At 37.2% G+C, this 24,528-nt stretch overlaps 2 protein-coding genes and 1 long non-coding RNA gene across 13 annotated transcripts; 1 reads left to right on the forward strand and 2 right to left on the reverse strand.

Annotated features, from left to right (window-relative positions):
* Positions 1 to 215: 215 nt before the first annotated feature.
* LOC147870666 (stalled ribosome sensor GCN1-like) lies at positions 216 to 17,100 on the reverse strand. Of its 7 annotated transcripts, XM_087342202.1 has the most exons (10): positions 15,474 to 15,727; positions 14,760 to 15,042; positions 13,497 to 13,676; positions 12,122 to 12,334; positions 5,542 to 6,183; positions 4,541 to 4,782; positions 3,805 to 4,037; positions 2,340 to 2,577; positions 1,300 to 1,413; positions 216 to 611 (listed from the first exon to the last, which is right to left on the reverse strand). In XM_087342202.1, exons 8-10 carry the CDS (start codon positions 2,403 to 2,405, stop codon positions 336 to 338), a joined length of 456 nt encoding a protein of 151 aa, XP_087198328.1. In that variant the 5' UTR covers positions 2,406 to 2,577; positions 3,805 to 4,037; positions 4,541 to 4,782; positions 5,542 to 6,183; positions 12,122 to 12,334; positions 13,497 to 13,676; positions 14,760 to 15,042; positions 15,474 to 15,727; the 3' UTR covers positions 216 to 335. The 7 variants fall into 7 exon arrangements, with proteins under 7 accessions (XP_087198328.1, XP_087198327.1, XP_087198330.1 ...); XM_087342201.1 differs by lacking the exons at positions 13,497 to 13,676; positions 14,760 to 15,042 and adding an exon at positions 11,043 to 11,186; XM_087342204.1 differs by lacking the exon at positions 14,760 to 15,042.
* On the forward strand, positions 14,624 to 18,341 carry LOC147870667 (uncharacterized). The gene is made up of 3 exons (XR_015533259.1): positions 14,624 to 14,709; positions 16,267 to 16,395; positions 17,986 to 18,341. It is a non-coding gene; the product is annotated as an uncharacterized LOC147870667 (long non-coding RNA).
* On the reverse strand, positions 17,077 to 24,447 carry LOC147870668 (uncharacterized). 5 transcript variants are annotated; one of them, XR_015533257.1, is made up of 6 exons: positions 24,203 to 24,447; positions 23,544 to 23,727; positions 21,594 to 21,756; positions 20,446 to 20,704; positions 19,715 to 19,983; positions 17,077 to 17,274 (listed from the first exon to the last, which is right to left on the reverse strand). XR_015533257.1 is itself a non-coding variant. In XM_087342211.1 (5 exons), exons 3-5 carry the CDS (start codon positions 21,607 to 21,609, stop codon positions 17,118 to 17,120), a joined length of 432 nt encoding a protein of 143 aa, XP_087198337.1. In that variant the 5' UTR covers positions 21,610 to 21,756; positions 23,544 to 23,727; positions 24,302 to 24,447; the 3' UTR covers positions 17,077 to 17,117. The 5 variants fall into 5 exon arrangements, 4 of the variants coding, with proteins under 4 accessions (XP_087198337.1, XP_087198336.1, XP_087198334.1 ...); XM_087342211.1 differs by lacking the exon at positions 19,715 to 19,983 and having other exon boundaries at positions 24,302 to 24,447; XM_087342210.1 differs by lacking the exon at positions 19,715 to 19,983 and having other exon boundaries at positions 24,222 to 24,447.
* Between the last annotated feature and the right edge of the window lie 81 nt (positions 24,448 to 24,528).

Genomic DNA, 24,528 nt, shown 5'->3' on the forward strand with positions numbered 1-24,528 from the left:
TGATAACAAGTGATACAGCCACTTTGAACCCATAGCAAAAGCTTTAAGCATGTAACAGAAACATCCATCCTTCCCCCACCACAAGATATTCAAGTCCCAACAATCTGAAGGGAAGGTCATGCTGACTTGTCTGATATCACACGACTGCTGATGCTGGTGTTCATGGACCCTAACATCACCATAAACGACTAATCACTAAAGAAACACAAGGAAAATATTTTCTGACACTGTTCAGTATGGCTCTGCATACAATGCATTCACATACACAATACATTTAAATGAAAGAAAATTAAATATAAAAAACAGCAAAGGATAATATATTTGGAAACATGCACTCACTCTCTCTCTCTCTCTCTCTCTCTCTCTCTCTCTCTCTCCACCTTCACAAGCAGCAGTACAGGACTTTCCAGCACTGCAGCCTTCACATTCCACTTGAACCGATCTCCAAGAATACGGATGAGTGGACCCGTGATATGAACCACAGATGGCTGGAGAGCTTGAGCACTGGTCAGTTTTATCACTTCACCTAGGCCCTGTGCAGCCTGCTCTTTTATCTCAGGAAGCCCATTAAGAATAGCTTCACGAAAAATAGGAAGAATCGGCATGATGCCCTGCAAACAGAAAATGTAATCAATGGCCAATTTTTAGGCGCATTTGTAAATGAGAGTATGCATTTCAATCACGGGAAGCCCCTATAATAAAACCTTTCAGTTTATCATCAAAACTGAATGCTCAGTTTACTCCTATGCTCACTTTGAAGTAAATAAATAAAACAAAAGTCAGAAATTTAGAAAACAGTGATAATAACAACACTAACAATATAGCATCAACAATACAACTCTCTATTTAAATGCGCTAACTCAACGGCTACAGGAGAAAATTATAGATAAAACATACACAAAAAACAGAAAAAAGTGAAAACAAAACTAAATTAAATACAATGTCAGACAATGCATCTGGCATCCCAAAGGAAGGACCTAAAATCCATATTTCTATCCAGTAATTTTTATGGTGGCAATTTCCTATGCCTGTCATGTTTAAAGCTGTTACTTCACGGTTGTTTGACTCTCCATCATGTGTGCGTGGCGCCACTGCTGACAGTCCTCTTACTGGTAAGAGAACGCAGCTTGTTTCTTTGAACGCGTTCAGTCAGAGGATAGCGTAAGTTGTGGGCTCTTATGTCCTTTCAGATAATAAAGATTATTACTAGGCCAGATTTTAGAGGTGTTTCAATTTTTCATAAAAAAACAAATTGTGAATTGTAGATATAGCATACCTCAACATATGACAATAATATACCTTTGGTAAGCAAAAGCCAGGAAGCAAATCTTGTCCTTTTAAATCACTGACAGCAAAACGCACGGCCGGTCGTATGTCCCCAACATGAGTGGTTTGTTGGGAAGAGTCCAGAGTCTGTAAAACAAAAAGTATTCCAGCATAATACAGGAAGATTGAAAGGGAAGATTCGTGTCTACAATCGGAATACATAAAAAAATTTATATGCATTTCTTATAAGGGACATACAGTATTTGGATAAATACGGCATTAATCTTATAATGTTAGAAAATCAAATATGGCAAAAGTAAAATTTTTCTGCCTCTATTATTAAGCTCCACACCTTAGACATGTGGGGTGGTGGAGGTATATATCCATTCTTCCGTGTCCTCAGCAGTAGATAGAGGTGAGTGGCCAGCTTCATGCACCAACCACTTTACCTACCCCATAGGGAAAGGTTCCCTGGTACTTACCCACTGCAAAGGATGCTGTGTGCACCCTAGAGCCAGTCTGGATGCAGAGGATTAGGGGAAATTATTTTTCCCCTGCCAGGAACTGAACCTCTGTCATCCAGCTTGTAGCCAGTCACTATACAGAGACTGAGCTAACCCAGCTCCTCATAAAAATTAAATCTGAGAATTTAAATTAATCCCTACCACTTACATTTGCATAACCTAATTATTACACAGCATTCCTTAATTAAATAAACCAAACTGAATTACCAAATAAACAAATTAAATTTTACCTGTTGCTTTATATGGATATGAAACTTGGTATCTCACCCTAAAAAATGTATACATCAATCAACAACAAGGTGTTAACTGATGCACATACAATATAAGAGGGAGGGCACAATGCTTGGCACTCTTCATTAAATCAGGGAGAATAAGATGGGCAGGACGTAAACAATGCATGGGAGAGGTATGAAACACAAAATTTCATTCAAGAAACCTCAGCGAAGTTACTACCTGCGACACTTTGGCACAGATGACAAGACAATATTAAAATGGATATTAAGACAAAAACAGCGATGAGATTTAAATTGCATTCAACTAGCTCTGTACCTTGGTAACAGCACTGAGAACTTCCCATGCCATCTGAAACACATCAGAATTTGAGTCTGTGAACATAAGTATTAGGCCTCGCAGAAGCTGTGGCACATACTGAGAGTAGTCAGCATGAATGAGCCGACAGAAGGCGCAGAACGTCGGAGCTCCACCTTGTCTGACCGAGTGGACCCCATCAGCTGGTCCATGATTGTCCGAATACCAACTTCATCCGTCACTGACAGTATTCCAGCTCCTGCAGACAAGACCAACAACCAGGTTATGTTAAGATATGCATAAGCTGCACTCAACTTGAATTATCCGCCTGTTGTGAAAATGTAAAATAAATTAAGTTGGCCTGTTATGCCGAGGTCAGCCTCCACTCAGATTCAATTTCTATAACTTCAATCAAATTATCTTAATGTCAAATTTCTTCCCTTTAGCTTTCCTCCTTCTAGTTTCAATTCCCTATCAAAACACTTTTCCTAACCACATAAGTATATGATACAGAACAATCTCAGTATAATGAACTTCTGTGGACAGACAAATTATATTCGCTACAATCACATCTCATTACAATGATAGGCAATATTAATGAATATGACTGAAGTGTAGTTTTCTGAACGATTTCCAGCAACACAAAAAGTGCAATGACTATGTGCAGTTCGTTACAGTTATCTCTTTCCACCTTCTCATCACAGAAAGTGATCCCACATTCACATTTCATGCATAAATACAGTGTTACGCATACAGATTCATCTGCGCCAAAATGAATTCTATAAATTCCCGGTGAAACATCTTTTGAAAGCTGTCACCCTATCGCCGAAGCTGTGGTCCGAGCATATAGCAAAACACTTCACATACACTTTGAAAGGAATTTATATCTGTCCGCAATAAGTTTCACAACAATAAATTTCGTAATATGCTAAGCACCACTCCCACTTCTAGCATATCACTTTCATTCTTATGAGTTTCAACAAGCAATGCTTGTAAAAAAAACCCTTCTTTGATACATTCATAAACAGAATTATACCCTCCCACATTTTTCATATCCAATAATCTGTCTAAATATCAGATTTGTTGTATAAAGTGAAGCTTTCGTGGCGATGGAAGTTGATGAAAGACTCTCGGGTAACAAACCACCTGACGCGGCTTGGCACCCGAGAGTATTTCATCATCAGATGTGTTGTTTGCGCTGTAAGACCATGACTCTCCAAAGTCATGAGCTTACCAAGTAAGACAGCATGCTCTATTCATTTATTTAGTAGCCTACATTTATGAGTGAGATCATCAGATGTTTACCTGAGCCTGTGTTTCTGAAACAAAGCTTCTCATTCATTCTAGTAATAATAGCATCTTGAAAGTGTTTGCAGTTTCATTAATTGATGTCACATAACACCAGCCTGTTGCTGAAAAAGGGAGGCAGACTACAGATGAATGACGTATGCGGCAAATTGCATTGACGGGTTAAATAATGGCTCACCTGGGCCTCATGTGTTGTGCCTTGGGCCATAGACAGAGCTGCCAGAAGTGCAGATAATACTTTATAAGAGCTTCGCCTGCCACAGAGGCAAGAATTGATAAAGCCTTGGTGTTTACTCGTGGAGGAGCGATAAGCTGTGGAACAAGGTACGGCAGAACCACGCGTGACTTTATGGCCGTCACCTGCCGTAACCCCTCTAGCGCGGACTCTGCAACCTTCGGGTGTGGGTCAATCTGAAAAAGAAAAAGTTTTCAATACTCCTTAAAACAGAAACTGACATTCCTTCCCATATGTAACTTGCAACTATAAAATTTTCACCAAGCAAATGGACTCTAATCAGAGGTATTTATGCACTAGTACCACTGTAGAGATCTATAATGATTAAAAACACACATTTCCCTTCAAACATCTGAATTTACTCATTTTGTTATCCATTTCCAATTGCTCTTCGTATGAGATCCACACAGAAATCTTGAAACATACAGCTAAATAATATACAACTGACCAGTTGAAATAAGTATTTGTGCAAAACACAACATACGAAAAATATCATGACTGAAACTCACATATTTAACCTGTGTAACAACACTGCCCCCTGCCCTATCTTCTTGTCTACCAGTGAATATGGATGCCAAAGCAACGTATAGGCTTTAGCTTCATTCTGTCATGTAACACAAATAAAAGACAAAAGCTATTCACCCAGAGTGACATTAAATCTGAATTTGCAATGGCATACCAAATGGTTGAGCATTGCCGGAAGGATGTCATCGAGTGCTCGGCCTCACTTCTGGCAGCGGATCACACAGTGGGCACCATGTCTTTGCTGGTAGAAGCCATTATCTCTGAGAGACCAATACACACTCCCTGTCTCTGATCTGGTTGATCCGACTCCAACCCCTTCACCAGAATCGGAATGATCTCTGGCAGCACCCGTTCGCCTAGTTTCCGCACTAGATCTCCTAAAGTACGGGCTGCAACCTGTCACAAAAACAAATAAAATTGCTGATAGTTCTGACAGTTATTATTGAGTAAAGTGTGCTGCCTAAAATCATACCTTTTACGCAGCTCTTAATTGTAATAGTTAAAAAATACTTACTGCAGATCCTTGCTTTTGATACTGAAAAATAAACCTTGTGCTTTTTAGATAATTTATAACACTACTTTCTACACTTATACATCACAAAAACAAAAGAGAGGAGGAATGTGGCAACATAGTTCGAGATACTAACCCAGAATTTGAATCGTAAGACCAAGGAAAACCTGTGATACAAACACATCCTACTATACAGTGACATTTAGTAGTAGTAGCAGTATAGGATTTATAGATGCAGAACTGGCTCAAGATTGTCTCTAACAGCTGGTCTTGATAACATTCTTTTAATATAAAATCAGGTACTTGGTATTGAAGAAGCTGTAATTTATTGTACTGACCAGAAAAATAAGCGATTATGAAGCACACGTTTTACATTGTATTCAATTAAATACAGAATACATTAAAAACACTTTTCAAATAAATTTATGAACCTTAAAAAGAAACATAATCTTCTTCCTGTATCTACTGTCTCTGCAGTAAGCCATCGATTACAATGAACCAATTCAGGCTACAATGAAACTCGTTCAAAAGCCAAAACACTTCACTTCTAGGAAATCAAATGGTTTGGAACATGAACTATGAGAATGATCAGACAAGAGCATCCTACATGTTTGATTATGTGATAAAGCTCAAGTGTAAATTACCTTAAGTGGAGGTGAAGAGTCACTTGATAAAGTGACCAAAATGTCTGCAGAGCACAGGTCTTTGTTTTTACAATACTGTGAACAGCGGTAGAGCTGACACCTGTCACCACTGTACAATGACTGTCATTTACACGTACGAACAACGTGCACAATCTTACACATTCCTTTATTATTATTATTATTATTTAGTGTTCTGTCTTACGACAGGTCCATTGCTCTGCCCAAAAAGAGCTCTCCAGTTTTCCCTATTCTCGGCTTCTCGTTTTAATTCCTGGAACGTCATCTTCTTTCCTTGTTTAAGGTCGTCGGTTAGCTGTATCAGTCTTCTTCCCAGTCCTCGCTTTCCTTCAACCTGGTCTTCGGTGATATCACTCAGTAACCCATTCCTTCTCATAATATGTCCCAGCCAGTTAGCTTTCCTTCGTGTAATCGCCTGCAGAATGTTTCTTTGCTCGTTGACTCTCCTCAATACTTCTTCGTTGGTCACTCGATCCGTCCACCTGATCTTCTCTATTCTTCTCCAACACCACATTTCAAAACTCTCCAGGTATTTCTGTTCCTTCTTCCTGAGTGTCCAAGTCTTCCTTTATGGCAGTCTAAGTCACGCACCTTCGGAGGTCTCGCAGTTGGTTCGCACACAACCTGACAAAAGAGAAATCACATACTAATTACAGTATACATACGGTACTAGAATATATTTTCACTTTGTTACAATCTCAGTAAAGGGAATCTCAGTAGTAAATATGGTGTTTAATGACTGAATTCATTAACTCTGACTCCAAGTCTTCTCATTAGCTAAGTGCGTAATCCTACAGAATTGACACACTTTCAGTTGCCTCTTGCTGTAACCAATAACAATGCACTGTGCATATTGTTTCAATTACCAGGACCTATTCCATTTTAAGTACCACTAATAATACAACAATAAACTGATAACTAGTAGGTACTGCTGTATTACTGAACATTACATTTTGAAACTGTAAATTTCATGAAAAAAATTTAATAAGTAGCAGTAGTAGTACACAGTTTTAAACAAAAATTTAATGAAAATTCAATGATATGTGTTAACTCCATTAATTGCAATAATAGTTTCGTAGTATTTTCATATAATTCAATTCAATTAATTCAATTCAATTAATTTATTTACGTGTTTGCCAACAGCAAGAAGCCAATAACAGGCAAACACTGATAATATATACAATAATAGTGAAATAAAAATTAAAAATATTACACAAACGGATTAACTAAACTTATAAATATACAGTATTAAATATAACTGCCAAGTACAGGCAAACCCAAAATAGAAACAATATTAACACAGAGCAAAAAATGAAGGAATATAAATAAAAACAAATAATCCACGTAGGGAACACTAATATAATTGTAAAACTTTAAAAAATATAAAAAGACAGATAACCAAGCTAGATCATTTCCCTTGTTGAGAACGTTCGCTCAAGGGAGACAATGTTTGTGCTAAATACGTCCAAAGATTTACATACGTCATTTGCAGCGATGACGCACCTGGCTGAAGGACTATGCCTTAGTGCACTGCTCACACTAAAAGTAGAAAATTCTCTTATTTGCCTCGCCGGCACACGTAAACCAACAGCGTCCATAATGGAATGGCAATTTATTTTGCCCTTAAATACATTAATAAGAAATAACGCATCGAGATGTCGTTGTCTGGAATAAAGTGTTCTAAAATTTAAAGTAGATAGGATCAGTTCATATTTTCGGGGGATATTAAACTGGAAAAATCGGTAATTGCATAAACTGGCAAATTTTCTTTGAATATTTTCTAATTTATTAGAATCTGTCTGTGTAAGATTATTCCAAACGACCGAGGCATACTCAAGCTTTGACCTAATTAAAGCATTATATAAAACAACAAGGCTGTCTAGAGAGGAAAAATTATAAGTAATAAAACGAATAAGCCCTAAGGTCCTTAGTGCCTGGGAATGAACACAATTTACATGACAGTGAAAATACAGTTTACTGTCTAACAAAACACCAAGATCTTTTATACAATTTGTACGCAAGATTAAAAAGTCACTAACAATGTAATTAAAATGGATACTGTTGGTTTTACGTGTGAACGATATAATTTTGGTTTTCTCAATGTTTAGTTCCATATTGTTATCATTACACCACTCATGTACGGAATCGATATCTGCTTGAAGAGCTCTGCAGTCATGCACAGATTTAATATCGTGATATAGTTTCAAGTCATCGGCAAATAAGAGAAATTTAGAATACTTAATTTTGTCGCAAAGGTCGTTAATAAAAATATTAAATAAGAGAGGTCCCAAGGTAGAGCCTTGTGGAACTCCAGATAACACCGCGTAGAGAGAAGAAGACTGTCCTAAAATGCGAACAAAGGCAGATCTGGATGATAAATAACTTTGGAACCACTTGACATAAGGAGAAGATAGTCCAAATTTATTTAGCTTTTTCAAAAGAATAGAATGCGGGACTGAATCAAAGGCCTGCCTAAGATCAAAATACACAGAGTCGATCTGTCCCTGTGAACAAACCGACGGCTGAACATCATTAAGGTAGGTAACTAAATTGGTTACCGTAGATTTTTATTTACAAAAACCATGTTGACTGGGGTGTAATTTGAATTTGAAATAAAAGGAAAGGTGATCATGAACAATGCTTTCAAAAATTTTGGAGAGGTTATTAAGGATCGAAATAGGCCTATAGTTAGATACTAAGGCGCTGTTGCCTTTCTTAAAAATCGGCACAACAGCCGCTCGCTTCCATAACAAAGGAAAGTTCCCACTAGATAAACTAAGGTTGAAAATATGGCGTAAAAGAGGAGTTAAAATCTCAGAACAACCTTTTATGACGAAAGTCGGGATTTCATCGGGTCCGACGCATTTCGTCGAACGGAGACGACTAATTGCCCGCGTAACATCATCAACAGAGATACGAGGAATATTCAAAACATCAGAATAGGCGAAGTCAGAACTAGTCGTAACATTAACGCAAGAAGGGGAGTTAAAAACAGAACGAAAGCGGTCAGCAAAAGCCTCAGCGATTGCCTGGGGTTCCGTGATAAAACTGTCTCCAACTTTAATTTGTGTAATCGACTGGTCTTTCTTTTTGAAATTAGAAATATATTTCCAAAAGTGCTTTGGTTGGGTTTTCAAATTTTCTTCAATAGTTTTTAACCAAACCAATCTATCTGATTTAATAGTCAATTTAACTAGTTTACGATAGTGAGAAAAAACGCTATAATGATAATCAGATTTAGATTTTTTGAATTTCTTAAGAGATGCATTCTTCTTTCTAATGTAATAGACAAGAGTTTTGGAAAACCAATGAGGAAATGCAGAATTTCTGGGTTTTACAAGGGGAATAGCTAGACTGATGGCCTTCGACACAGTAGCCGTGAGATTATTAACTGCAGCATCAACCGAGCTTTCATTAAGAACGCAAGACCAGTCAGAGTTTTCTAGGGTATGGAAAAGTAATAAGTAGTCTCCTTTCCCGTAATTGCGTCGAGGAGTAAGCGAGGTATGTTGATAGTCAAGACTTAGTTTAAGATTAATACAAAATTAATACCATTTTATAGTGATTCAAAGTCCTATAATAACAATTGAATGAAATGAAATGAAATACATCAAAATTCCTATTCTACACAGTATCGAAACCAGAAAACATCATTCTCACTGCTGTGAAAACCTTTCATCTCACATGGTATTTTATGTTTAACACAAAATAAAATATTCTTTATCCTATTAAATACAAGGTATTAAAATACTGTACTACTGAACAAACTATATATCTTGAGCAGTAAGGTAACTGCAGGGTGGCTGTTGCGAATTCAAAACCTAGCAATGGTTTTCACGAAACCATCTGGGCACACGCGAGAATAGCCTAGCTCTGTGTGGCTCCGGCTCGATCCCAGCGGACAAAGAGTTGAATTGTGGCACAGGGATCGATAACATGGATTACTCACTGTAAGTTTAAACAACATTCAGTCTTTGTGGAACGCTATTTACAACAGTAGTACATGACGAGACAATTATAAACGGTTGTTGAGAGGAAGCAGTCACGACTTACATTATAGCACCAGTATGAATGATGACATCTGTCAGTATTAATTAATTTCAGATTCTGATTAGAATATTAAGCATACTCTATGTATATGTCATCAGGCACCAATTTTTGTTATGATTTAAAATCATTTGTCTGGTTTAACAGACATCCAAAAATCCTATCCAATTATAAATGCTATATAACATGTTCAAAAAGTTTTGCACCTGCAAGAACCAGTTACAGGTATAGCAAATTAAAGCATATTTTTTTAAAAAATGGCTGTCCATTTCAAATATAGGAATACAGCATTTAAACCAGAGGTTATCAACCCACAGCCCCCCTGATGTGTTTTGTACAACCCATATGCATTTTTGTGATCTTCTGGTTTTTATCAGTCTGTATGATAAAACTGGTTACAACCAAGATTAAATACTTAGCCGAATACAACTGTTGACTTATTGGCTACATGAAATGCACAGCGAATTTTGTGATTGGTAATAACAGTGGCTACATCACAGTACTTGCATGATGGTGGCCCATGTAACATCATCATTTCCTTGTACTATTAACTTCCAAAGACAAAGTAAACATAGCAAATAGACACATACATCTTTTATATAGGGGCTTCACATATGAAGGCATGCCTTCAGTGCACTGCTGACATTACTTGTCCAATTTGAAGCAAACAATCTCAAACATCATTTTATTAAAAGACATAAAAGCACGGGAAATAGAAAAGTTATTCAGAAATATTTTTTGTGCCTTAATGTCCAAGTGCTTAAATTGTGTTGTTAATTCTGTTTCCATGGATGAAAGTACAGATGCTACAGACACTGCGCAGTTAGCCATTTTTCCTTGTTGGGTTGAGGGAAATATTCAAATCATGGCAGAACTGGCTGCGTTAGTCCCCCTTAGGGACACTTCACAGACACTGCTTTGCAGAACACCTTGAAGACATGTCATGTCTGCCCTACCTACATTTCAGTTCAGTTCAAACCTTATTTCTCTATACCCCTGCTAACCTTTAATATATAACAAACCTTGTTGGCACTATGAACTCTCTCCGGGTCACAATTAAAATCGCGTGAAATGCTGCTACAATGCCAAACATCCAATACTAATTTATATTTATTTTAATAAATGTGACACAGAGACACGAAGTGAGCACATGCTGTTGGAAAAATGGTGCCGATAGACTTGCTCGACGCAGGGTTGCCACAAACCTCCAATTTGTAAAAAAACGCAATATCTGCGAAGCGCAATAAAACGAGGCATGCCTGTATATAAAAGACACATAATAAAAAGTTTCGAGAGAAAGTAATTTAATTAATGACTGCAACTTGTATTTTAAAAAATTCAACTCTTTGGTAATTAGAAAGATATGTAAAATGCTAAATGTAGGAAATAAAGGATAAGTTGTGTCTGTGACTACAATTCATTCCATGAGAGCGTACTTTAGGCTCTAGGATTAGCCCCATGCATTGTAGACGTATAGCACCGGCTGGAGGATCGTAGCTTCACACTGTAGTTGCTTTACATCTTGGGGAGAGAGATACCAATATCCACCGTAGATGAGACTGGGCGGCCCCAGAACCATTCTGCAAATCGTGGCGAAGAGCAATATATGAAACAAAATATCTCCACACTATTTCTTATAGTAGAATTTGTGTGCTGAACTGTCATCCTAAATCATGAGCCTTGTGGGAGAAAATCAATCTATTTATCTCCCAGGTAAAGACTGTGCTTAGAAACTTAGTGTTCATTCGTTTGTTTTCTCAAACAATAAGGATGTCTGATGCACTATTCAGTCCCTGTGTAAAGGTATGTCAGATCACCACGTCTAAACTTGTTCAGTTTAGAGATGATGTTTGTCTGGTATGTGCTAACATACAGGTTGTATTCAAACACTTCCACTTTGTAAGGTTTCTCCTCTGTAAAAGTAAAAAAAGAATTTACATTTTTCTGATGTCAGACATGACGAGTGCTACACAAGTAAGATTTAAGAAGTATATTTATGCTATGGAGAATAGTATTACATTCACTGAAGTAACATTTTCAATAGAAAGTAATGTGCCAGCTTGCTTTCTGAGTCTTTAAAGAAGAATCATTCATAACTTAATAAATATATCTTAGTTTGCTCACACTTATGTTTTGAACTCTATAGATGTAAAACGAAAATCCAGAGCAAAATGTGCAGATTACTTTCACACTAATGGCCAAAAGCAAGAAACTTAAAACAATCAAAAGCAGCTCTAAGGAACTACAAATCTGTCGCAATAAACAACGTAAAGTAAATTAAGCCATTAATTTGATTAAAGATGGCTGTCTTCTGGGTTGATGCGCCATGTAGTCTGGTTGACGCGATCACCATAATGATGGAGGCAACAAGGACCTCTGAAACGTCGGGAACCTTCTACCAGACAACACGGCGCAACAACCCAGAAGACAGCCATATTCACACTCACTACCATAAAAATAACAAATCCTACATAAATTAGATCCTTTGGAATCCTGTCACGATACTCAGACTTACTATGTGGGAATCTTCTGATGACGTGACGATCTCGTCCACCGAGATCTACACTTTCTATAGTACATGCTTAGGGATCAGTCCAATATAGTCTTCTAGCTGGGTAGTCTACTGCAGGTCCAGTTGGCCACTGTTCCATTGTATCCACAAGTGAATAACGCCCAGTTCCATCCATATACGCTGAATCAATACGACCATTCACACCGGAACATAAGCCTATGAGAAATAACAAAAAAATTCTGTATTCATAGTTGGCACATATCCTGCCACTGTATAATGACTGTAGGGTGAAACGGGACCAAGCTGAAAATCCTGAAGATAACAGACCACTAAAAAATGAACAAATAAGTTGCAGTCTTGAACAAGATATTGTGTGTTGTAGTGAAAGGGTTTTCCCAGCCTGCTAGAGTCGTTCAACTTCAGTAGTGAAGAGAAGAAATTATGTGCAAGAATGCAAGGAAACTCCAAATAGACCTGCTATAAACAAGCTGGTTGCTTAAATTGAAATTACTGGGACCATTATCAAGACGATTTGTGTGTACACACACAAACACAAAGGCATCCAAAACACCAGAAAATATTGCACATTGTTCATAGTCTTTCTCGACAAATTAAAACAATTATCAATATAAAGGATTTGAGGTTCTCATCATGACATATTAAGATGACTGTCTTCTGAGATGTAGCACTGTGTAGTCTGGTATATCAGTCAGCATCTACCAGACTACACGGTACTACAACCCAGAAGACAGCCATCTTCATGCTCACTGCCATGAGACTCTGAAATCCTACTTTTTTTCAATCAACATTTCCATGACCAATTTCTGAAAAATCAGTTTCCTGCACGTTTTTCTTATGGCTGGTACTGGCCAGTGTACTCTTCAAAACTCAACCCATATGCAATTTCTTCTTATAATACTGTTTACAGGAATAATCCGCAACACAACTCAAGATCTGAAGCTGCTATCGGCACCGATGAACAAGCTTCGGTTGGCGTAATGCAACAGTACCAAAGACAACTGCAGTTTTATAAACTGACGGTGCACGTACCAAAATTGTTTTCATTTGACTTGCACTCTCGAGGCTGCTGTGTTCAGGAACATGAAACGTGATTATGTTTGTCACATAATTTGGTAAATATATGCAATTAGAAGTCCAGCATCTTTTGGAAACAACCCGAACAAATGGTTCAGTGTTTAGCATTTAATGAACTTATGCAACAGTAATGCTGTAAAGTCAGTCTTCAAGAATGTTATAAAGAAGCGTGAGATTCTGCTGCCTTCACTAGAGTTTCACACTTTACAGTGCATCATTAACTAATTAATCTATGTGGTAGAAATCACCGATCAAGTCACGTGTGTAAAACACACAACTTTACCCAGTTTGACGGCCCACAACGATGTCATGAGGTCGATCCAGCTCGGTGTGTACGAGTGTACGTTTCTTATCTCCAGTTAATTCAGAGACCATAATCACATCAAGTCCTGCATCTACCTAATACACAGGCATGCCCACCCAGTTCAAAGCAATGCCCCTGTGGGTCTACCAAGTTTGATGCCTGAAAACAAACATATACATTCACTTCTGAAATGGCTGATCAGGAGACGGATGGATTCAAAACATTCTATACCATTTGCAGGTAAATGAATTCCCACTGCTTGGATTGTTGAAACATATTCGAGACAAAAATTCAGAATGAGCAACACAATGAGAAATTCGGAGCCCTCTGTGCAAGCAACATACTGCTCAGATTTTTCAAAACCTAAGAAAGTTGGACTTAGTTAAATTTCTGTCACTATAAAATGTTGGTGTCATGTATTCAAGAAATGCCTGTTTCAATAAAATGTAGTTGTAATAAATATACAAACTAACGTCATTAATGTGATAACCAAGAACGATAAATTGGTTATGTGACTGGCTACTGGCTATCCTCCCAAGTGAGGCAAGGCCTTTCCTGTTTGCAACCACCTGCAGAATGGCTTAAGCTAACCACTCACCACATTTAGTGACCTGGTGCCAAAATATTAGATTACTTCTCAACTCCCACATCTTCATTGCATGGTGCTTAGATTTACGAGAAACTTTAACTTCTTTAAAGTTTGTTGGGAGATGATATTTTTATAATTACCTTCATTATATTGAGATACAGTTGTGTAATATAGGGAAGGCAGAGGAAAAAGTCTCTCAAAGATATATCTTTGCAATGTAAAACAAAATTACAAGGCTGTCAATTTCGGAATTCTAACCCTGGAGAAACTTCAGAAAATAATGAAAACCTACAGTCGGGATAGCTTCTGGATTCAAGTCCCAAATAAAGATGGTTTCTGTAGCTCGCGAACTAAACCCAATAGAAGAATGGTACCATGACAAAAGTTTGTGTTTTGATAAGATTATAGACACCAAAACCACCTCCAACAACAATAATAAAATAAACAAAAGGAAAAACAACAATGTCTGTAGGCATAGCAGCAATAGCCATAACAATGACCACTTGGACCATTGTTGCTGAAAAATGTGAGACATGGATGAGCATGCTACAGCGTACCATTCAAATTTCAGGCTACAAAGTTTCACATCTGTTTAAATTTCATGTAAGTTACAGAAAAGTATCAGATCCTTAAAACACTTGCTAATCGCCTACCACAATGATCAAGTCATCTCGCTGCACTCTCCGCGACTGGGGTTTGATTCGATGTTGAGGACAAATCATAGAAATAAGACCTCCTGATCATCTTGCCGTGGTGGTCAGACCAGAATGTAGTTTGGATTTGTTACATCCCATAATATATCCACTGACTCCACTTTTTGACCACGGTCATTAAATGATTTGCTAAGGGCATAGATTAGAGAGTTTTCAACAGGTTTGTACGTATTCAAGTCTCTTAGATCCATTTCAGCAGCAACAATGAAGTGGGCAGGTTTTCCTGGAAAGCGCAAACGTTAAACATGAATTTGACGTAAGATGTGTCAGTCTTCATTTGCCTACATTTGGAAAGAATGAAAAATTACATGTACGTATACATCAGAATTACCTGCAGAAAATCAAAATCTTTTTACATGTACATATCCTCCTCTGGTAGACTTAGAAACCAAGTTTTACACCCATACAGAACTACAAGTAAAATGTTAGTTTCACATATTTTAGTTAACTTGTATTTAGATAGGATGAAAAAGAAGATTTTTTAATAAAGTTATATCTGATGAATAAAAATACAAGGGGATAAGTTAAGAGAGCACAGAAGCTGTCATCAGCAATCAATTAGACAAATCATGATGCCCCTCAGCCCTAAAATATTTCTGCGTTTGTCTCGACAGAAATGAGGTCTTGAAGACCTGATATTGAACTAAATGTTACCTCTCGCAAAACAAGTCCTGTTCCTCGATGTTCCTTCCCCTACGAAACCTGGAGCGCAGTGGCAAGAAAAGTCTCCTCCCTTCTTTTCTACACAGCTCTGTGAACAGGTTCCAAAATAACATGGTGGTAGAATGCAGTCTTCTTCATCAGAACTATCTCCAGAGTCATTAGATCCATCACAGCGGAATTTGCTGCTAACGCAGTTCTTGTCAGCACACTTGAATTGATCAGTACCACAGTGGCCAGACTGTCGACCTGCAAACAAATGACCATGTAGCTTGCAAAGATTCTACACAGATTCGTATGTGATCCTTACTAAGTGTAGCAGGCACATAAACAGAAATGACGAAAATTTCTTCAAACTTATGTCTCCCTGCTCCCTATAAAAAGAGAATAAATAAAACAGACAAAAGATAAAGGAAGAAACAATATAATTCGGTTCAAAATACGTACAATACCTTTAAATACTTATGTGATAAAGCTTTCTCCATCAAGAAATACAAATATAAGTTTGTATGATGTAAAACTTTCATGGCAACTAAGTATAATGAATTCTTCTCAGGCTACCGGCCATGTCAGGTCCCCAGGGTACTGAACTCCATACCCTCTGGATTAGGATGAGTGCTACACAAGTAAGAATTAAGAAGTATATTTATGCTATGGAGAATAGTATTACATTCACTGAAGTAACATTCTGAATAGAAAGTAATGTACCAGCTTGCTTTCTGAGTCTTTAAAGAAGAATCATTCATATATCTTAGTTTGCTCACACTTATGTTTTTGAACTCTATAGATGTAAAACGACAAATCCAGAGCGAAATGTGCAGATTAGTTTCACACTAATGGCCAAAAGCAAGAAACTTAAAAAACAATCGAAAGCAGCTCCAAGGAACTACAGATCTGTCGCAATAAACAACGTAAAGTAAGATATTGTAGATGTGTCATATTGTGATTTATTTAAATAGTATTAAAAATATATTAAAATTAGCCGTCAATCACAATATAAAATAATTAAAAGATTAAAATATCATTTTACGTTCCTTATCGAGTACTCGATTTACATGTGGAACATATACGACATGTTTCGACTATATATAGCCATCATCAGGTGTTATGTTATAAATCAGTAAATCAGTAAAAATCAGTAATTCAGTTGAAAAGTTTATAACATAACACCTGATGATGGCTATATATAGTCGAAACATGTCGTAAATGTTCCACATGTAAATCGAGTACTCGATAAGGAACGTAAAATGATATTTTAATCTTTTAATTATTTTATATTGTGATTGACGGCTAATTTTAATATATTTTTAATACTATTTAACGTAAAGTAAATTAAGCCATTAATTTGATTGAAGATGGCTGTCTTCTGGGTTCACGCGCCATGTAGCCTGGTTGACGCGATCACCATAATGATGGAGGCAACAAGGACCTCTGAAACGTCGGAAACCTTCTACCAGACAACACGGCGCAACAACCCAGAAGACAGCCATATTCACACTCGCTACCATAAAAATCACAAATCCTACATAAATTAGATCCTTTGGAATCCTGTCACGATACTCAAGACTTACTATGTGGGAATCTTCTGATGACGTGATGATCTTGTCCACTGAGATCTACACTTTCTATAGTACATGCTTAGGGATCAGTCCAATATAGTCTTCTAGCTGGGTAGTCTACTGCAGGTCCAGTTGGCCACTGTTCCATTGTATCCACAAGTGAATGACGCCCAGTTCCATCCATATACGCTGAATCAATACGACCGTTCACACCCCAGTCAGACCGGAACATAAGCCTATGAGAAATAACAGAAAAATTCTGTATTCATAGTTGGCACATATCCTGCCACTGTATAATGACTGTAGGGTGAGACGGGACCAAGCTGAAAATCCTGAAGACAACAGACCACTAAAAAATGAACAAATAAGTTGCAGTCTTGAACAAGATATTGTGTGTTGTAGTGAAAGGGTTTTCCCAGCCTGCTAGAGTTGTTCAACTTCAGTAGTGAAGAGAAAAAATTATGTGCAAGAATGCAAGGAAACTCCAAACAGACCTGCTATAAACAAGCTGGTTGCTTAAATTGAAATTACTGGGACCATTATCAAGAAGATTTGTGTGTACACACACAAACACAAAGGCATCCAAAACACCAGAAAATATTGCACATTGTTCATAGTCTTTCTCGACAAATTAAAACAATTATCAATATAAAGGATTTGAGGTTCTCATCATGACATATTAAGATGACTGTCTTCTGGGATGTAGCACTGTGTAGTCTGGTATATCAGTCAGCATCTACCAGACTACATGGTACTACAACCCAGAAGACAGCCATCTTCATGCTCACTGTCATGAGACTCTGAAATCCTACTTTTTTTCAATCAACATTTCCATTGACCAATTTCTGAATAATCAGTTTCCTTCACGTTTTTCTTATGGCTGGTACTGGCCAGTGTACTCTTCAAAACTCAACCCATGCAATTTCTTCTTATAATACTGTTTACAGGAATAATCCGCAACACAACTCAAGATCTGAAGCCGCTATCAGCACCAATGAACAAGCTTCGGTTGGCGTAATGCAACAGTACCAAAGACAACTGCAGTTTTATAAACTGACGGTGCACGTATCAAAATTGTTTTCATTTGACTTTCACTCTCGAGGCTGCTGTGTTCAGGAACATGAAACGTGATTATGTTTGTCACATAATTTGGTAAATATATGCAATTAGAAGTCCAGCATCTTTTGGAAACAACCTGAACAGATGGTTCAGTGTTTAGCATTTAATGAACTTATGCAACAGTAATGCTGTAAAGTCAGTCTTCAAGAATGTTATAAAGAAGCGTGAGATTCTGCTGCCTTCACTAGAGTTTCACACTTTACAGTGCATCATTAACTAATTAATCTATGTGGTAGAAATCACCGATCAAGTCACGTGTGTAAAACACACAACTTTACCCAGTTTGAGGGCCCACAACAATGTCATGAGGTCGATCCAGCTCGGTGTGTACGAGTGTACGTTTCTTATCTCCAGTTAATTCACATCAAGTCCTGCATCTACCCAATACACACGCATGCCCACCCAGTTCAAAGCAAAGCCCCTGTGGGTCTACCAAGTTTGATGCTTGAAAATAAACATATACATTCACTTCTGAAATGGCTGATCGAGAGACGGACAGATTCAAAACATTCTATACCATTTGCAGGTAAATGAATTCCCACTGCTTGGATTGTTCAAACATATTCGAGACAAAAATTCAGAATGAGCAACACAATGAGAAATTCGGAGCCCTCTGTGCAGACAACATACTGCTCAGATTTTTCAAAACCTAAGAAAGTTGGACTTAGTTACATTTCTGTCACTATAAAATGTTGGTGTCATGTATTCAAGAAATGCCTGTTTCAATAAAATGTAGTTGTAATAAATATGCAAACCAACGTCATTAATGTGATAACCAATTAACTTGTACATGGGCATAAAAAACCAAGAACGATAAGTTGGTTATGTGACTGGCTACTGGCTATCCTCCCAAGTGAGGCAAGGCCTTTCCTGTTTGCAACCACCTGCAGAATGGCTCAAACTAACCACTCACCACATTTAGTGACCTGGTGCCAAAATATTAGATTACTTCTCAACTCCCACATCTTCATTGCATGGTGCTTAGATTTACGAGAAACTTTAACTTCTTTAAAGTTTGTTGGGAGATGATATTTTTATAATTACCTTCATTATATTGAGATACAGTTGTGTAATATAGGGAAGGCAGAGGGAAAAGTCTCTCAAAGATATATCTTTGCAATATAAAACAAAATTACAAGGCTGTCAATTTCGGAATTCTAACCCTGGAGAAACTTCAGAAAATAATGAAAAACTACAGTCGGGATAGCTTCTGGATTCAAGTCCCAAATAAAGATGGTTTCTGTAGCTCGTGAACTAAACCCAATAGAAGAATGGTACCACGACAAAAGTCTGCGTTTCGATAAGATTACAGACACCAAAACCACCTCCAACAACAATAATAAAATAAACAAAAGGAAAAACAACAATGTCTGTAGGCATAGCAGCAATAGCCATAACAATGACCACTTGGACCACTGTTGCTGAAAAATGTGAGACATGGATGAGCATGCTACAGCGTACCATTCAAATTTCAGGCTACAAAGTTTCACATCTGTTTAAATTTCATGTAAGTTTCAGAAAAGTATCAGATCCTTAAAACACTTGCTGATCGCCTACCACAATGATCACGTCATCTCGCTGCACTCTCCGCGACTGGGGTTTGATTCGATGTTGAGGACAGATCATAGAAATAAGACCTCCTGATCATCTTGCCATGGTGGTCAGACCAGAATGTAGTTTGGATTTGTTAGATCCCATAATATATCCACTGACTCCACTTTTTGACCACGGTCATTAAGTGATTTGCTAAGGGCATGGATTAGAGAGTTTTCACCAGGTCTCTTAGATCCATTTCAGCAGCAACAATGAAGTGGACAGGTTTTTCCCTGGAAAGTGCAAACATTAAACATGAATTTGACGTAAGATGTGTCAGTCTTCATTTGCCTACATTTGGAAACAATGAAAAATTACATGTACGTATACATCAGAATTACCTGCAGAAAATCAAAATCTTTTTTACATGTACATATCCTCCTCTGGTAGAGTTAGAAACCAAGTTTTACACCCATACAGAACTACAAGTAAAATGTTAGTTTCACATATTTTAGTTAACTTGTATTTAGATAGGATGGAAAAGAAGATTTTTTTAATAAAGTTATATCTGATGAATAAAAATATTTATGACAAAAAAAATACAGTCCAACAACAAGTGGATAAGTTAAGACAGCACAGAAGCTGTCATCAGCAATCTATTAGACAAATCATGATGCCCCTCAGCCCTAAAATATTTCTGCGTTTGTCTCGACAGAAATGAGGTCTTGAAGACCTGATATTGAACTAAATGTTACCTCTCGCAAAACAAGTCCTGTTCCTCGATGTTCCTTCCCCTATGAAGCCTGGAGCGCAGTGGCAAGAAAAGTTTCCTCCCTCCCTTCTTTTCTACACAGCTCTGTGAACAGGTTCCAAAATAACATGGTGGTAGAATGCAGTCTTCTTCATCAGAACCATCTCCAGAGTCATTAGATCCATCACAGCGGAATTTGCTGCTAACGCAGTTCTTGTCAGCACACTTGAATTGATCAGTACCACAGTGGCCAGACTGTCGACCTGCAAACAAATGACCATGTAGCTTGCAAAGATTCTACACAGATTCGTATGTGATCCTTACTAAGTGTAGCAGGCACATAAACAGAAATGACGAAAATTTCTTCAAACTTATGTCTCCCTGCTCCCTATAAAAAGAGAATAAATAAAACAGACAAAAGATAAAGGAAGAAACAATATAATTCGGTTCAAAATACGTACAATACCTTTAAATACTTATGTGATAAAGCTTTCTCCATCAAGAAATACAAATATAAGTTTGTATGATGTAAAACTTTCATGGCAACTAAGTATAATGAATTCTTCTCAGGCTACCGGCCATGTCAGGTCCGCAGGGTACTGAACTCCAGTACCCTCTGGATTAGGATGAAGATGGTTCTTGAAACCCAACACAGCTGGTAGCCAGAGAGGAATTTATTCTACACATAGTTTTTCTTGTATAAATCAGTCTCACCTGCTTCATTTTGATAAATGGAAGAAGTCTATACTCTTAATCTGTAGCTCTCATATAAAAATAACTGAATACATTTTCCTGTTTTAAATTTTCATATGTAAATTTATAAAAGTAATTAATGTTTCTACACATTATTTTCTCTTTCTGTGCGCACACATATATATATATAACAACTAACCAACTACCGAACTCCATGAAACAGAGTCCTCTTCTTGACAAAGTATTGGTATGCTCAAGAAATTTCCGACCCTTTATGGAAGCTGAAGATTTGCTACTGTCTTGACAACAGTCTACTATCAGTCGCTGTCAAAAAAGAAAATATAATGGTAATTTTTTCATAATTTCTAGTGTGACCTAAAAGGAATATAATAGCCAATCTTTACAGTATCACCCAAGCACCAACAAAATAAAAAAAGCTATGGATATCGTATCACTTACTGGTGTAACTTGTCATACTGAAGATGGCTGACTTTCGGGTTGTAGCACTGCATAGTTTGGTAAAAAGTTTACCAGCGTTTCAGAGATCCTTGATGTCTCCATCATCATGGCAAGGAGTAAGCCAAGTTGCTCTTGGTCCTGACGATGGGGGCAGCAAACACCTCTGAAATGTCGGCGAACTTCAGACATTTCCTCGAATATCTGATATTAATAAATACTATATCCTAATTCATAATAGTCTTTTGAATCACGTATTGAAAAACATGTTTGCGAGACAGAACGCACCATTTTAAAAAAAATTTATATACACTGAGTTTCGTCTGAGTTATCACCACAATCATCATCCCCCATCACAGTGCCAAGACTGGCTAATACACTGTTTATTTTGGCATGTGAACTGATAGTCTGGACATGACTCATTACAACTGGCTTCAACAGAACCATCACTGCAGTCTGTGTCTCCATCACATTTCCATTCTCTATTAACAAAGATTTGGCATAATAACTGTGGCATACTAAAATGCACACGTCATTTCCACAGGAATAAAAACTGATATTACAAAAATTCCTATTACAATTCAGATGGAATGTACCACTTCAAATCTAAGATGGATACCAGCCATGATGAAGGATATTTTCTGTGGTTTTCCTTGCTCTCACAAAGAAAGTGGCAGAGAACAAGTACAACTTATAACAAGAAGTACATTATAGTGAACAAAATCATTGGAACCATCAATTTCTTAAGGTTATGTATGTAGAAAAATGTAGTCTGCATTTGAGTAAACTTAACCAAGCCAAATGTCAGCCAATGAGAAATCATACGATTTCCCGTGCTGTAACGCAGAAACCGATTTTCATTTTCTTCAACCCAGCTGCACTATTTCTCTCACATTGTCCACATGTTTCCAATAGTAACACTGCCAGGAATGCATCCGTCAAGAATAACATTATTAATCTGTAGTGCCAAAGCCAGATAATCCACATAAAGTCAAAATGTCTTAAAACGGTCAAGCATGAAGTCTATATTCTTAAGATCCGACTAAATATAAATAACTCCATCTTTAATTTTACTGTCAAAACTATTAGTAAACTGAACTTATCATATATGTATTACATCTTCATAACAGAGAGACAAGAAATGTTATTAGATAGAAACAAATCATATTATAAAGTATACATTAAAATGATGCACCAACAGCGATACTAAGACTCACGTGCATTATCCATAACGACGTCTGTCACACAGATAACACGCATTCAACTTATCTAAATCACCCATATGTGGAACGAGTCATAGTACAATAAAAATACAGCAGGCACACAACTTAGGAACACAAAAACAGAACAAAGAAGCAACTGAGAGTACAATACACTTTGAACTATACATGATTTTTAATTGTTTAATATCAAAATACCACAGGTTTCAATGTAATAAAAACTTCCTAATATACTTTGAGGATTGCAACTGGTCTGTGAAGATCATACTCACTCTTATGTTGACTTTACAACAACAACAACAACAACAATAAGCTTCTCCAGAATAAATTCATGATAAAAATCAACTTTCTAAGTAAGTCTGAATCCAATTTTTGTTACAGTCAAACTGAAAAGAATACAGAAAAAATTTAATTTCACTGTTTGCTACATGCCAGAACAAAATTCACAGTAATCGTGCAGACGAGAGTATAGAATGAATTCATGTTATTGAACTTTTGTGCATTGGAATTGCCTTTATATTTTAATAAGGAAAAAATAAATCCTAGTTCCATAAATTTGTGAAAGATGATGAGGGAGAAACACATATTCATTGGAGGAAGCTATAAGATACCAAATTAACTAAACATGGTGTACATCAGGACAATATCCAGCCATAACATTCCTACCATAAATCAACGACTCCCACAAACCTTAGTAGAATCACTAATATATATACAATGCAACAGTTGTTACCTCTGCTTCCTGTTCATGCCTTATAAATCTGAGACTGCGATATAATCTTCCCTTGCATCTGCCCAAAATAGTTCATTTGCTTCATATGAGATGGTCAGAGCATTTGGCCAGCCCAGTGAATCATTGGTGTGAGCCATCCATTCCAGCCTTTCAAATATCTCCCCAGTCTGTCCAGTACATGCAACTGTAAAAAAACAAAATTGTTTTTACACAAGGGAACTCATAATAAGCCAAAAAAAATCATATTTCTTATTCTAATTCCAGAGGAAGGTACAATTCCCATTAAAAATATGACAATTAAGATATAAGTTGTTTACATGAAAGTAAGGATCATGTCTGCTGGCAGGCTTTAGTGTTGTTGGTGTTGGACCTGCAAGTTCTGCTACCAGTGAGTTAGTTAGATAGTATATAGATAAGAAGTATGCTATTTAACTCATGCAACTTACAACACTGTTTCTACTCCAGTAGTTTATAAGCTCTATACCAATAAAACATTTCTGATGAGAAACCATCTACATTTGAGTTCACGTAACAAACCTGAAGGCAACAAAAATTAGCAAACCTGAAATACCTTTTTGCATAAGATATGCAGCTACAAAGATTACGAACTGTTTTGTGACCATTTTTGTCATGTATTTGAATTATGATATGCCGCATACCTCAAGCTTTCCAACATACCACAGCACATGAAAACAGTTTCGAGGTCTCCGCCCCACTCTCCAATTAAAACCATTCTTGCCCGCCGGTTATTGGCCTACCTGCAGACATTCTAAAGTACCCTTTCTCACGAAACGTAGCCGCCAAGTTGTGACGTCACAGCCAAAGCCCACTAAACGCGAATGCCTGATCGGTAACACCAGTGGTACAAACCTCTCAAAAATCATTACCGTATGCACACTGGTGAGAAGCCTTTGAATGCAATGCAAAGTTCTCACTCAGTGCATCGTACAACACACATGGAAATGAAACAGTACAAATGTGATAA

The sequence above is a fragment of the Zootermopsis nevadensis genome, unplaced genomic scaffold, assembly GCF_977971745.1.
Source record: "Zootermopsis nevadensis isolate Lab colony 2312 unplaced genomic scaffold, Znev_1.0 Znev_ptg000226l, whole genome shotgun sequence".
Classification (NCBI taxonomy): Eukaryota; Metazoa; Arthropoda; class Insecta; order Blattodea; family Termopsidae; genus Zootermopsis; species Zootermopsis nevadensis.